Here is a 14,416-nt window from a genome sequence, read left to right on the forward strand (position 1 = left end):
CTGGAAAGGATGTAAAAGGCAAACTTCAAAGACGGGTTTATTGGATTACTCATGATCTTTTTCTTAATCCTTGAAATAGGCCATGTGCATAAACATGCCTTATTAAATTATTTTTATTGAATACACATGATGACTTTGCAGTTATTTGTGGCGATGACAGTGAAAACCAACTGTTTGAGTTTGTGTTCTCTTTTGTTATTTCATAAAATTTTTTAGTTTACCAAATTGCACTCCCTGCTGGTCTAAATTTTGGTGCATGTACAGTATATTTTATAGGTTTTCATATATTACAGTATTGTTACACTGTTGTCTCTGTTATCCTACAGTGCATCTCTACAAATGCAGTGCCCTACGGGACAGCTGTGGCATGTGTCTGCGGGCAGAGAGGAAGTTCCAGTGTGGCTGGTGTAGCGGTGAGGGCCGGTGCACCATGAAGCAGCACTGTCCTCCCATTTCCCCTTACGCTAGCCGCTGGCTGGATCTTTCTGCCAGGAATGTCAAATGCACCAACCCACGCATTACGGAGGTCTGTGGCTCATTAGTGCACTTGGGTTGTCTGTTGCTGAGTCATCCTATTGAATCAGAATCAGAATCAGAATACTTTATTGATCCCTGGGGGAAATTATTTTTTGTTACAGTGCTCCATTTTAAACCATCAAGTTTAAGCATATGGTGAATTCAAATAATGCAAACACAGCTAAGTAGTTAATTAAATGGTTAGCTAAGAAGGACGTTAGTTTAGAAGTGGTTTCTGGGACCTGGGTACAAATTTGTAGTAGTTGTGTGCTAAGATCCAGCAATTTATAAGTAAATGTTCTATTTAATTTCTTTTTAAAATTCAAAGGAAAGAGAGAAAACAACTCATTGCATTAAAATAACTCCATCACTATCATGTTTGAAAACATGTCTGTCAGAGAAACTGAGTTGAACCAGGTTATTATAGTGGATAAAATACCTGATTTTGCTTCTATTTGCCATTACAGCAAGCGAGACATAGAGAAACAGGTTGATAGACCTTAGAGCGACAAAAAAAGTCTAACTCTGTTCGAAGATTTTGAGAAGTTACTTTCCGAAATCACATCTTTTATCTGTACATAATACTATCCGAAAACCACATGCCAGACATCTTTTTAACAAATACAAGTAGTTCATACTGTACATATCAATAAATAACTCTAATTTTCTCTGTGGCCAACTTCCAGTTTTTCTTCCAAGTGCTTGTTTACCTGAGCCTATCTTACATTTTGTTCCACACCAGCTGAATACCCTAAGTGCTTGACAGCTAAACGTATTCAGGCTGTTTAGAAAGTGATGATGGATCTTTTATGTCACAAACTCCTGTTCATTCTCTTGAATGAGGCGCAGTGGGTCAGGCACAGAGATGCAAGGCTCTTCCACTTCAAAGAGCCGGGAGCCTTTGATGTTCCTGTTACATTATTGGGGTTTTTGAAGGAGCTGCAGCCGAATGAATCAACTACTGAGCGCTGCTTGGGAGTGGAGGGAGTGTCGCTCCGGCATTGCTCCTGTTCTGTTCTGTAGGTCCAACGGTTTCCTGCTGGGATGGTTAACTTGACACTGGAAAGGGCTGTGAATAGGTTTTCTCAAGGCTTTGTTATTCACTGCATTATTCATTAAAGTTTGCTTGGAATTATGGTGGATTTCAAGGTTTTCTGAAGAGACCCAGTTGCTATGAAAGCTGAGCATTTCACACACAGACTTATGGTATATTTACTTAATATTTGCTTCCCAAGAATAAAGAAAGGCTACACAGATCCAGTTTTAAGTTTTTAAAGTGTGATTCTACTATTCCACATATTATAGGACAATATTTCTTGATCAAAATAGTCAAAAGCCTATATTTTAAGGCAGTGCTCAAAGCCAAATTTTTAGTAAGAACTTAAAGTGTTTGCATTTTATGATAATTGAAATTCTTTTGGGTTTGGCCAAGTTTAACTCTCTTTATAGCATCTTTTTTTCCAGTATGGAAGTGCACATTATTTATGTGGAAAAAAATATACAAGAATTATTCAAAAAATATGTACAAGAATAAAGCTTTATAATATTTATTTAATTTATTTAATTCCTCTCTTCTATGTAGGTCAACCCAGTTGCTGGACCTTTGGAAGGGGGCACCCTGGTGACAATCCAGGGCTTGAACCTTGGTCTATCCTTCTCTGAGCTGGTTGGTAACGTGGAAGTGGCAGGAGTGCAGTGCACACCACAGGAGGAGGGATACATCACTGCAGAACAGTAAGAGAAACTCCTCCCCTCCAGTACTAATAAATAGTACTGATATAGTACTATTAAATAAATGCGTGCACTCTCCCTATCTCCTTCTTTCTACATATTTTTTTCCCCATAAAGACACTAGCACATTCTGAATAAGCTGGATACTCTGTGATGCCTCATCAGGTTGTAGGATTGTGCATGGTTCTTTGTATTGCTCTGGTGCAGTCAGAGCCAAAGGAAGAGACAGTCTTTGTGTCATTGTCGTTATAAGGCTGTCGGCACAGCTGTAATTGAAATGCGTTGCATGTCGCTGACTGGAGGGACAATCTGTTAGCCATGTGTTTCTCTCACAGCCATGTAATGCAATTGGGCTCAGGCTGCAGGGACTTTATTTATATCCTTCTAAAGAAGGGGGGGTAAAAAAAAAAGGGAAAAAAAACATGCCAGCACAAAATTGGAAAACTCACGTGATGTATGAATAGAAGGGCTGGGCAGGGACGATTCATTGGGTGCTCTTATTGTATCGCAGGACAAGTTTCTTGTGCAGAGCTGTGCATTTGGCAGGGCCATTCATTTGGCACAAACAGTGCTTTAAAACATGGCATTACAGCTGTTACTACCATTAATTTCAGCGTGGGGTCAGTTGCTATAATGACTTATTCATGGCGTACTTTATCTTATTGACCTGACAGGCAATACTGATTTATTGAAGAATCCACTATGTTGTCATGGTAACCGGAGGTAATGGTGGGTGGCAATCGTGCTGGAGATGGGGAGGGGTGTAGTTTATCATTTGAGTTATACTGCTGTTATAGGTTTCCCATTCAGAAGAAAGATGGGCTTCTGTATTGACCCACAACTTCCATGAAAGTCTACCTCAATCACGCCGGCCATCTTCCGGCAGTGCACTTCATAACAAATGTGATGCAGTGCAGTGATTCTTCTGTGTGTATGCCTGGATGCTGCTATTACTATTATGCACGATGCCTGTGTTTTTGTGCACCCACATACATATTTTGTTTTTTTACTTTTTTGTCTTGAAAGGATTGTGTGTGAGATGGCTGCAGCTCCTGAAGGAAGTACTCCAGGTCCAGTTATGCTGTGTGTTGGCGAATGTAGACCAGAGCTACGAGCACAGTCTTCCCAGCTCTACTCCTTTGTGGTAACTCTGACACTGAAACACGTGTAACTTGTCCACTTTTTCCAAAATAAACGCGAAGTGTTTGTATGATTGTAGGTAAAAGCTAACCAGTTCGATCGGTTCAGGCAACTGCAATCATCAACTGGCAAGGAAGAGAATAAGACTCTCAATGCATTTTAAGTGCAGCACAGACTGTGCACAAGACAGTTTAAAAAATAATTAGGAATGACTTTTCAACTGTGGTATTTTTGTTAGTGGCTGATGAAAACAATGTTCTGGTTTATTGCACCTTATCCCAAAGAGGGCTCTGTTTCTGAGCATGTGGTGTAGTATTACTCATTTTTAAAATAATTATAGCCTTGATACTCAATAAATTATTAGACCTTGGTCTACCTTTTATAACAATTTTGCTCTTAACTTTTTAGTTCTACAGAGACTTACTGAGCCAAGGCTGGAAGAACAGGGTTTATCAGAATCACACAGTTAATAAGACATATTGTATTCTGCGTTGGCACGTATGCTAAATGAAACATGAATGATTTTCTTTTTCTTCCAAAGACCCCTGCAATGTTGGCACTGACTCCAGGCCGAGGACCTGAATCTGGGGGCACCAAGGTCACTGTAGTCGGGGAGAATCTAGGAGCTGGCAGTACCGTTAATGTGTACTTTGGTAATCAGACATGTGAGCTATACAGGTGAGTAATATAACCCCTTGACATCATCTTAATCTCACATTAAAAATGATTCCTGACTCACAAGCACTAAATTTAGATTGCCTCTGCACAATATTAAAGATTTAGCCTTCACTAATATCAATTAAAAACTGTATGAGGTCACTCTTTTAAAAAAGCACACCTTTGATACAATTATGTGTCTGTGCGTTAAATTAAAAGTCTTTGATAATTAGTGAGGAGATGATGAAACTCACTGTAGTAAGTTTTGTTCTCTGTGTATTTATAGATATCTATTTAAAGTTCAAAATGCCTCACATTGTAGCAGTCAGGTGGGTGAGGCAAGGAAGCCATTAATTTGAGCACCCTCTAATTACAGTGTTCCATCCCTAATGTGTCTGTAACGAGGAAGAGATGGGACAGACTATAATGAATCCTCTCCTCTCACCGTAATGCGCATGGCTCATAGTGACGTGAAGTCTGCCACTGCAGCACTGAGTGGGCAGTCACAATCAAAGGCATGAATAAATCTCTCTTTTGGTAATCTCACCAGGAGGACCAAGTCAGAGATTGTGTGCTTCTCTGCTCCATCGGTGACTGGAGCGGGGCCAGTGCAAGTCAGTTTGAGTGTTGACCGCGCCAAGGTTCCTGGAAGTCTGACCTTTGAGTACATAGAAGACCCCACAGTACAGCGCATTGAGCCCCTGTGGAGCATTACCAGGTAACATAAAAAAATTAAGTACTGAATAAACGCTGTTACTAGCCTAATCATAGGAACGTGTGACAATTAAAAAAGTGCAAATGATCTCATCTTGCAAGTGACAGTTTTCATGTTGCAAAATGTGTTGCAGATGATGCATGTGTGAAAGAGGACTTCATGCACTTCATGTTTAACTGTTTTCTGTCATAAATATCCAATACTTCATTTAGATTAAATCAACACCCACACACAAGTTGTGAATCTATGTGTAAAGTCAGTGGCACAGAAAAACTTGTACTATGTGTGATTCACTTTTCTCAAAAAATGGGTACAATTCCCATAAAGTTTCCTTTTTACGAAGGCTATAATGTTCAGTTTTTATTGATGCTGTCACAGAGGTGTTAATTTAATTATATGGACCGTGGTAACAGTAATAGTTTTGTGCTGGTTAGCCATTTCAAATGTTCTGGCCCCCTCATGCACGTAACCTGAAAGGATAAAAAATAAAAACACTTCTCAACATAAAGAAGTCCAAGACAACAACACAATATTATGAAATACAGATGTTGTTCCAGGACTGCACTGCACAGATAAGCTTCAGTGTTCATTGACTAAAGCCCAATCCCTCTTGGCCCATCACTTGGCCCTAGTCCTCCCATTTCTTTTGGCAATGGAGGAGTAGTGGTCCTTTAGTCCTCTAACCAGGGCGTAGAGGACAATTTAGACAGCTAGAGAACAGCTACCCTTTTAATACCCAAAGAAACAGGGCACCCTACATTATTTGTTAAAACTAATCATTTCTGACCAAAGTAATGTGGCATTGGCTTTCTTTGTCAAGAAGCAGGTAATTTAGGTGTTAAGCTCCATTTACTCCTATATATTGAGAATTATCTCACAAACAACTCCTCCGTGAATTGAAGCCAGTTTCGGTACAATGGGATTAATAATACAGCTCTTCATAGAAAGTCTCTTAGGAAATCTGAGAGTTTGGCAATACTGTCAGGGTTGCAGAGATATTATCAAGTCACTAGCCACAACATTGTTATCTATATAAACAATCATAGTCAAAAAAACCCCCCCAAACAAACCATCTTTGACTCAAATATTCACGATTCTACATGAATGAGTTCTATGCAGTTAATATTACAATAATGAACCTGCTACGTGAACATTTGTATCGCAGTTGAAGGGTGCACTACCTGGACTCTGCTAAATAAAAGATGGCACTTAATTAGAGTTAGGGTGGGATTACTCGGCACTACGTCCCTGCAGATTAGACTTCAGAGAGACACCCTGGCCCTCAGCCTAGTGACAGGAGGAGCTTTGTGGAGCTGCAATCAAGAGCCCTCATCATGAATCTGCATTCCCACTATGAGGCACTACAAGCTTAGGTAGCCTTTGAAGTGTGAGAAGAGAAGGATTGGCACTCTGTCAGGCTGACTTGACCGACCAGTTTTTTTAAGCATTTTTCCACCTCTCCTGTATTTTGACCTCTTTGTCTCACTTTTCCGACTTTCTACTTCCACATTTTTCTAAGCTCGCACTGCAGTTCAGGTTATTCAGAGATTAGAGCGTGTTGTTTATTTTAATCACATCTAGCGCAGATATGTAAACAAGCAGCACCTGTATTCGTGCTATGCCAGTCTCGCAGTTATGGATGAATATAAAATAGCAGCCAGCTGGTTCTCCGTTTGATCTGTCCAATAACAAAGCCTGAGCTACCATCCCAGCTATTCCTCCTCAAGCCTGCATTAATGCAGGTTTTCTGGGAAATGTTTAAAAACACAGATGTCTCTGTGGTTATCATTCTAATTTAAATCATGATGAAAAAGCAGCAGCATTTCAGCAGGTTGCTTTGAGAGCATTGTGCACGTATGTGCTTGTTTGAACAATAAATATGTATTTCTTTCCTCTAAACAGTGGACACACCACTCTGACCGTGACTGGCACCAATCTGGATGTAGTTCAGGAACCACGCGTCAGAGTCAAATATGCTGGGCATGAATCTGTCAATGTGAGTGTAAAAACTGCTGATTTATAGTTATATTTAGTTTTTAAAAAGCATACGTCAATAAATTTACTCTAAATCTGTGATTTGTTATGATTGTATTTAGACAGATTCAGTGCTGTGGTATAATCATTTTTATAATGTGATTGAAGAGGAAGAGGTTTGGGGAGGAAAAAAGAAGTGAGAACAGGTTTACATAAAGGATCATTCCAAAAGAAGATTTAAAAAATGATATGGATGAACAACTCACTTTTGGAGGTGATTTATGGAGCTAATTCTGCTCGCCTGAACTGCTCAGGCAGGTCGCTCAAAGTGATTGATTGTTATAAAGTGTTGGGACCCTGTTGGCAAAAGACCAGGGTCCTTTGGGAGCAAGTTTTCCACTTCTTACTAGTCATGGATTTGCTTTAGGACTGCACCCTGGCAGAAAAGATAACTATTGCAGAGATGCCAGAGAGAGAATGATGGCATTATTTGCTTGCACGAATGTAAGAGAAAACAAGGACCTTCAGTTTTTGTGTTTGATAAATTAGGGTGTTTTTATGTGGAACATGTTGTATGTGAGAAGTTTGCCCAGAGCCAATTAAATGATGTGTTAACGATGCCAGCCCAAATTTTCAGCCAGTCAATTAAAGCTGCATGTTCGACAGTGTTACTGGCAAAGCTGAGATCTGAAGGGATTAAAGTTGAACTTTAACCCGAAACGGCTGCTAGAAAAGGGTCACTGGTGAATTTAATGAGGGCAGCATCTTTATCACACATATCTCGAAAACATAACTGGAATTACTTGAAAATGTTAAGAATCACAAAAGCATTTAATTTACTTCAAATAGCTTTCTGTGCAAAACTAGATCTGACTAAAGCTAACTAGAAACTGGTGTCAAGCTGGTGAAATTTAAAGGGACAGCTCATTTTTAAAGGAGACTTTGAAGAAGTATAGGGGCGAAAAAGCCCACAGAATTTCACTCTCGTAATCGAGTGATTGGCTTAATATGAAACAGATTCTAGTAGATATTATTCTGTTAATATGCAAGTTGAATAGGATTTTAAAGGGTCTAACATCTGGATGTTCGAAATAACAGGATAGTTATTAGTAGTATAACATTTGGGCACGAAGTGAGACATCTGTTCAGATCTATTTAGCAAAAATGGTTCCTACATATATAAAAACTACAAGTGGTGCTTCATTAATTGCTGTACTTAATTTTCCTTTGAGGTTAAATGAATAATTACTGGAAGATATAAAACTTGTATATCATAATACGTACAGTCTGGCTGCTGTAATATTTCACTCACTACATTGTCAGGTTGTGGATAATGTGGTGTAACTTAAAAAACCTGATCTGATTCTTCTCCAGGTGTGCAAAGTTCTGAACACAACCACCATCAGCTGCTTCGCTCCATCTCTGAAGGTGGAGTACACCACAGACCATGAGACAGTGAAACATGTGGATGAGTTTGGATTTGTCTTCAACAATGTCCAAGCTCTGCTCACCTATAACAACACAAGCTTTGTCTACTACCCCAACCCTTACCTGGAGCCCCTCAGCCTTTCGGGTGTTTTGGAGCAGAAACCTGGAGCTCCCATCATACTCAAAGTAAGTTGATGGAGAGCTTCCCAGAAATGAGTCTAGTTTCAGTTCCCATTTCAGAGTAAGGCAAAACCTTAAAAACACTAAGTGGCTTTCATAACAGCATTTGTTTTATCTTCAGTACACATAACCTAATGTAATTCTATCCTTATGCTCAGTGCTATAAATAGTCTGTTGCTTGATTCAGTGATCAAAAAAATCTTATCCCATTTGATCAGATTTTATTTCTTCCACACACATCAACCCCTCTGTTTCCCCATTAATTTTTATGCCTTTTTAATAAATATTTCAGACCACGGTGGACATAACTGCTGACTTTTTCTGTCTGATGTTCTTCTCCCTGTGAACTCAAATGCTTCCTGTCAAAGAACGGACAACACTTCTTTTGTACTTTTTAAAATAATTTTTTTCTGCCTTACTTTTCTTCCCTTTACTTTCATGTGCCACTGCAAGGAAGTTAAATCTTTAGCTACGTTTGCCAAGAGAGAACAGCATGGCATATTGGTTTGTGTCTTGAAGTAATCTGCCTTTGTTAGCTAAAATAATTTAGCAGCTTTCTTGCAAAAAAAAATAAAAAATAGACTCTGTGGCAGTCCGCAGTGCAGTACAGAAACTGACAGAAAGCCTTCTTCGCAAGAGAAAAGCCAAGGCAAAGGGATGTGATCAGTGCTGTTTGTTTTGTCTCTCAGCAAGAATATGCAAAAACTACCCAAGCTGAATTTCATAAAACTTGGTGGAAAGGTGCAGAATGGGGACCAGAAAAACCAATTAACTTTTGGTTCTTTGCAAACTTGCAAAGTAGCGCCTAGGCCCTGGCAGGTGATGTGCTCTGTGAATGCCCTTATAGCTGTTTACACTAACTCCACTGATGCATAAACATTGAATGATGCTAAAGCATACTATTTTTCTGGTGAACAGTTGCTTGTCTGGTCAAATAGTTCATGCACAGAATCATGTTTTTAATTGGATCTCTTAGATCAAACAAATATTGTTTTTTTAAGATTCTCAGTACAGAGTTCAGGTTTAATGTTTGAGCTGTTTGGTCTTAAAATGTGAAATGTGCTTGATATATTTAAATTTTATATTATATGTTGCAGGGACGTAACCTGGTGCCATCTGCATCTGGTGGAGCTAGGCTCAACTACACGGTGCTGATCGGGGATACACCTTGTTCTCTTACTGTGTCGGACACTCAGTTACTCTGTGAGCCACCAAACCTCACCGGGCAACACAAAGTCCTGGTCAGTTTCAACTCTGTGCCTATCCGGCAATTCTCTGTCTGTCTGTCCATCTGTTTCCCTGTCTGCATGAATGTGGGTCACTCTCTGCAGGTCAGTGCTTGTCTGTATTTGTGGGTCATTGACAGGCTTTCACTTAGTTGTTGGCTTTCTGTCATTGTTTGTCACTCATGGTCTAGTAGGTTCCAAAGTAGCGAACATTGCCTTCTACAATTATTGACATGCACTCTTGCAAGTATTGACAGTAGAGCTATTAAAAGAAAAGTAAGTGTGTGTGCCTGGATATTAGTTTATTCAAAGGCAACTATACAGGCAAATCTTTAACATTTGATGTGATCATTTTATTTATTTATTTTTTGGCTTTGCCTTTTTTTGAACATGTTTTAAAGATTTTATTGAAAATCTTTAAATCTTTCAATTTTATCGTGCAATTATTCAGGTTCAAGTCGGCGGACTCCACATCTCTCCAGGAGAGGTTCACATCCGATCCGACAGCCTGCTCACCCTTCCTGCTATCCTCAGTATCACAGCTGGAGGAGGGCTGCTCCTCATCATCGTTGTAATAGTTCTGCTGGCCTACAGGCGGAAGTCACATGAGAATGACCTCACTTTGAAGCGCCTGCAGATGCAGATGGACAATCTGGAATCCAGAGTGGCTCTGGAGTGCAAAGAGGGTCAGTACGAACTAAAAGATAAAAATATCTTAAATCCGCTCAATCATATTCCCAAATTAACATGAAATGTATAATTGCATTATATTCTTTTAAAAGCTTATGTCAGAATTATGTGTACAAAATGATTTACAGTGCTGTGAAAAAGCATTTGCCCGCTTCCTGATTTCTTATTTTATTGCATATTTGTCACACATGTTTCAGATCACATGAGAGCTCAGATAACCTGAGATGTGAAAAACGTAATCCTCCCTCTTTGTTAAATCGTGAATTAGCTGTGATTAACCACATTTTGTGAAAAGCTGACTTCAATTTTACTAGCTACACTCAGCCTTGACAGGACTCTTTCTGACAAATTGAATGTGCTAAAAGATCACAAAAAGAAACACATCATGCCACAATCGAAAGAAAAATGAGAAACAGAGTCACTGACATCAGTCTAAAAAGGGTTACAAAAGCATTTCTAAGGCTTTGGGGCTCAACTGAACCAGAGTGAGAACATGGAAGAGCGCATTGATGACTTGTCCAAGAGGTCACAAAAGAACCCAGACAGCATGTAAAGACCTGCAGGCCTCTCTTGCCTCAGTTGAGGTCATTGATTAATGATTCAAAAATAAGAAAGAGACTGAGCAAAAATGGCATTCATAGGAGACCTCCAAGTTGAAAACCACTGACAACCAAAAAGAACAAAGACATATCTGCCAGAAAACATCCGGATGATCTCCAAAACTTTTAGGAAAATATTCTGTGGATAACTTTTTGCCCTTAAAAATGACTCATTTGAAAACTGCATTTTGTATTAACTCGGATCATCTTAGGCTAACAATAAAGCTTGTCTGATCTGAAACATGTAAATACGACAAATATGCATATAAAACAATATCCCATCTGCCCCCCGTCATATTTCTTTTCAAGATTTTCTTATTTAATCACTAGTGTACATATATTTATATTTATAGATACATATATATTTAGTCATCTTTTCTCTTTTACCACGTCTCTCTAATATTTTGCTCTTTACTATTTTTCTATTTATTTTTTTATTTTATTATATTTTATTATATTTTCTTCTACTGTACCATGCTGCTGAGTGACTGCTGCTAGTCAAACACATTTCATTGCAATGTTGACCCTGTGCTAACTTGCATATGACAAATAAAACTGAAAACTGAAACCTGAAAACCCCAAAAAACTAGGCATATGCTTTTTCACAGCACTATATAAGGTGGCTTAATTAAAAGATGAGCAAAATTATAGTTAATATTCAAGCTATAGATATCAAATTTCAAAGATGCAAATGTAAAAGTTTTTTATTTGGAATTACTGTCTTACACTACTAAAATGTTGGGCAAAACATTTTATACATGTGTCATGTGCAGCCTTTGCAGAACTACAGACTGACATCAATGAATTAACCAGTGATCTGGACAGAGCCGGCATTCCCTACTTGGATTATCGCACTTATGCCATGAGAGTTCTCTTCCCCGGTATAGATGATCATCCTGTCCTCAGAGAACTGGAGGTGAGGAACCTTTGAAGAAGAGGCTGCAACACTTGAATGCAGTGTCAACCATTTTTCTGACGTCTTGACCTTAAAGCTTCAGTATACTCCAAAAATAATTGCTACTGGCTTTTTGGCCAAAGCTGTCAAACTGTCTGTGAGAATATTCACATCAGTTTGAGGTCAAAAAGTTTTGGGCCGCTGCCCATAAAAAGCAAAAGAATATACCTGATTAAAATTTGACTGCACTCTATTTCAAGGTCACTTCCAGTGCTCCTGCTATTTTCACATCCCTGACCGGTAGGGCTGTTCAGACCACTTGAACTTGCACATTTGTAATGCCTGCTGAATCTGCTCCACTGTGTCAAAACACCAACCATGCAACTTGATTTCCATTTTCGGGAAGAGAATGGGAAGCAGTTTGAGTGGAGACTGTGGCTTTACAATTGACTGGTGCCACTCCTAACCTGGGGCGCCTTCTTCTAGCTTGGGCACTGTGGAGACCAAACTCACCACCAGTAATTATCCTTGACATAAAGGTTGAGTCAGTTTTGCAGAGAAGTAGATTTTTGCTTTCGAGTTCGAGGTCCCTGCACATAAGTGGACAGAAAGGGACTTCAAGGAGGAAATCTACTGTAAAACAGCTGCAAAGCTGTCAATGGTGCAGACCTTCACAAGAAGTGTCCTTATAGCCAAATTTTATTAATGTTTTTAATTTGAGTTTTTGACTGCAGCTCATACTGGGAATTTTTTGCTTCCATTAATCTCTGAGCCTTCTACTGGGTTTGAAGTCATTTCTGTTTCTTAAAATGTATTTGAAAGAAGTGTTTTCATTATTGTCTCAAAGGATAGGCAAATTATTTAATTTTTGAGGCATTCTCTATTCAGTTTTTAAGAAAATCTGGAGAAAAAAAAGTATTTGGCTTTTAATTTTTTTGTGTAAAAAAAAAAAAGAAGAAGAAGAAGCTTGGAATGTAAAGGTCAAGGCTGATGTTACCAATTAAAGATAGTTTAATCAAGATATTATTAGGGTACAAATTATAGCACTTCTTAAGAACCAATTAACTCTTTAGAAATCCTCTGATTGCACTTGACACATAACAAAGGTTCTTTATTTAGTGCAAAAAAGGTTTTTATTATTTTTTATATATTCCTTTAAATCTACACTTTTAAGGGTGGGGCAGTTCTCTACGCATTTGCATAACCTTCACTCACTTCTAGGCAAAGGCTTTAGCAACACCAGTAATTCTGGTTTGTACCGACCCTTTGAAGGGGAGAATTTCTACTCTGGTCTGTATTTCTGTTATAACTCATCCATGAGTGTGTACCATCTAATGAGCGCACTCACCTTTCTGTGTGTGCAAAAATGCATGATGCGTGCAGGTGCCAGGGAGCGGACAGGCGAATGTGGAGAAAGCCTTGAAGCAATTTGCTCAGCTGGTGAATAATAAGGTTTTCCTGCTGACATTCATACGCACACTGGAGCTGCAGCGCTCCTTCTCCATGCGTGACCGCGGCTACGTTGCCTCGCTCATCATGACCGCTCTGCAGGGACGGCTGGAGTACGCCACAGACATCCTGAAACATCTGCTCTCAGATCTTATAGAACGCAATCTGGAGAGCAAGAACCACCCCAAACTACTCCTCCGCAGGTAAGCAGAATCATTCACAGTGCTAAAACCCAATTAACAAAAAGCTGTGTAACATACCGAGTTATTTTTTGTCAGCTGAAAACTTTCATTTCCAGTTCTTTGGTAAAATGTAAGACGCATAAATTTAAGGTAAAACTGCAGGACAGAACAGAACATGAATTCATTTATTTAAATTGATATCAGAGAGAGTGGTCCTACTGAGCCACAGTCCTGTGGCTTTTGTGGACAAAGCAGAATTTAGATCTCTAATCAGATCTCAGCTGTGCTTGCAGAAAAGAAGAAATCAGTTGTTCTCCAAAATGTTTAAAGAAAGTCCCTAAAAGCTAGACATGCAAGAAAGTCAGAAATTTGAAAAGCCCATTAAATTTCGGTTGGGAGGTCATGTCGGGTACATCATTCAGTTTCGCAACACTGGACTCCCTTTTTTCTCTGTGGTGAGAGGATTAAAACTAGAGATTTTTTCGGTCACAAACCCGACCAATTCTGATCAATGCTGCTTATCTTTTGGCATAGATAATTCCTTTGTGCATTGTTCTTTCCGGCCCAGTTGCTGCACTTCTGATGGTTGAATAACTAGGCCAGTAACGGGAAGCCCACCTTTGTACAGCTTTGTTTTGTGCAGCAGTGTGAAACATCCGCTATGAGTCTGAGAAACAGGATGCCTGAGCAGACAGGTGAAAGACAGGAGTGTTAAAAGTGATAGAGAGCGGGAGGGACTGGCAGAGGAGGAGAACCTAATGGGGAAGAGTGAGTGCAGCGGCAGCAGAGTTGTTGTCAGTCTGACTTATCTTCTGTGTGCCACTCATGAAACATTCAGCTGTAGCTCACATTTCTTTCCCCATCACCTCTCCTCTTCCTCCCTTCTCTCGCCTCTCTCCCTTTTTCCTCCACCTCTGGTTATCTGCCGATTGTTTTCCCAGTGCTGAGACCGGCCTACTGAATGTTTCATGAGGTCTTAAAAAAAGGGGTGGGGGGTGGGGGGGTTGCTCTCACAATCTGACGCACACTCATTA

At 39.5% G+C, this 14,416-nt stretch overlaps 1 protein-coding gene across 1 annotated transcript in view; it reads left to right on the top strand.

The window, feature by feature from the left end:
- LOC308403313 (plexin-A2-like) overlaps positions 1 to 14,416 on the top strand; it is an 86,474-nt gene that overhangs the window by 59,354 nt on the left and 12,704 nt on the right. The window contains exons 12-22 of the mRNA XM_080892617.1: positions 327 to 526; positions 2,099 to 2,250; positions 3,274 to 3,391; positions 3,929 to 4,065; positions 4,595 to 4,762; positions 6,662 to 6,755; positions 8,108 to 8,347; positions 9,439 to 9,582; positions 10,019 to 10,253; positions 11,630 to 11,772; positions 13,135 to 13,403. Coding sequence (XP_080748743.1) covers positions 327 to 526; positions 2,099 to 2,250; positions 3,274 to 3,391; positions 3,929 to 4,065; positions 4,595 to 4,762; positions 6,662 to 6,755; positions 8,108 to 8,347; positions 9,439 to 9,582; positions 10,019 to 10,253; positions 11,630 to 11,772; positions 13,135 to 13,403 — 1,900 coding nt within the window. The remainder of the gene's footprint in view (positions 1 to 326; positions 527 to 2,098; positions 2,251 to 3,273; positions 3,392 to 3,928; positions 4,066 to 4,594; positions 4,763 to 6,661; positions 6,756 to 8,107; positions 8,348 to 9,438; positions 9,583 to 10,018; positions 10,254 to 11,629; positions 11,773 to 13,134; positions 13,404 to 14,416) is intronic.

This window comes from Rhamphochromis sp. 'chilingali', assembly GCF_963969265.1.
Source record: "Rhamphochromis sp. 'chilingali' genome assembly, chromosome: 9".
NCBI classification, from domain to species: domain Eukaryota; kingdom Metazoa; phylum Chordata; class Actinopteri; order Cichliformes; family Cichlidae; genus Rhamphochromis; species Rhamphochromis sp. 'chilingali'.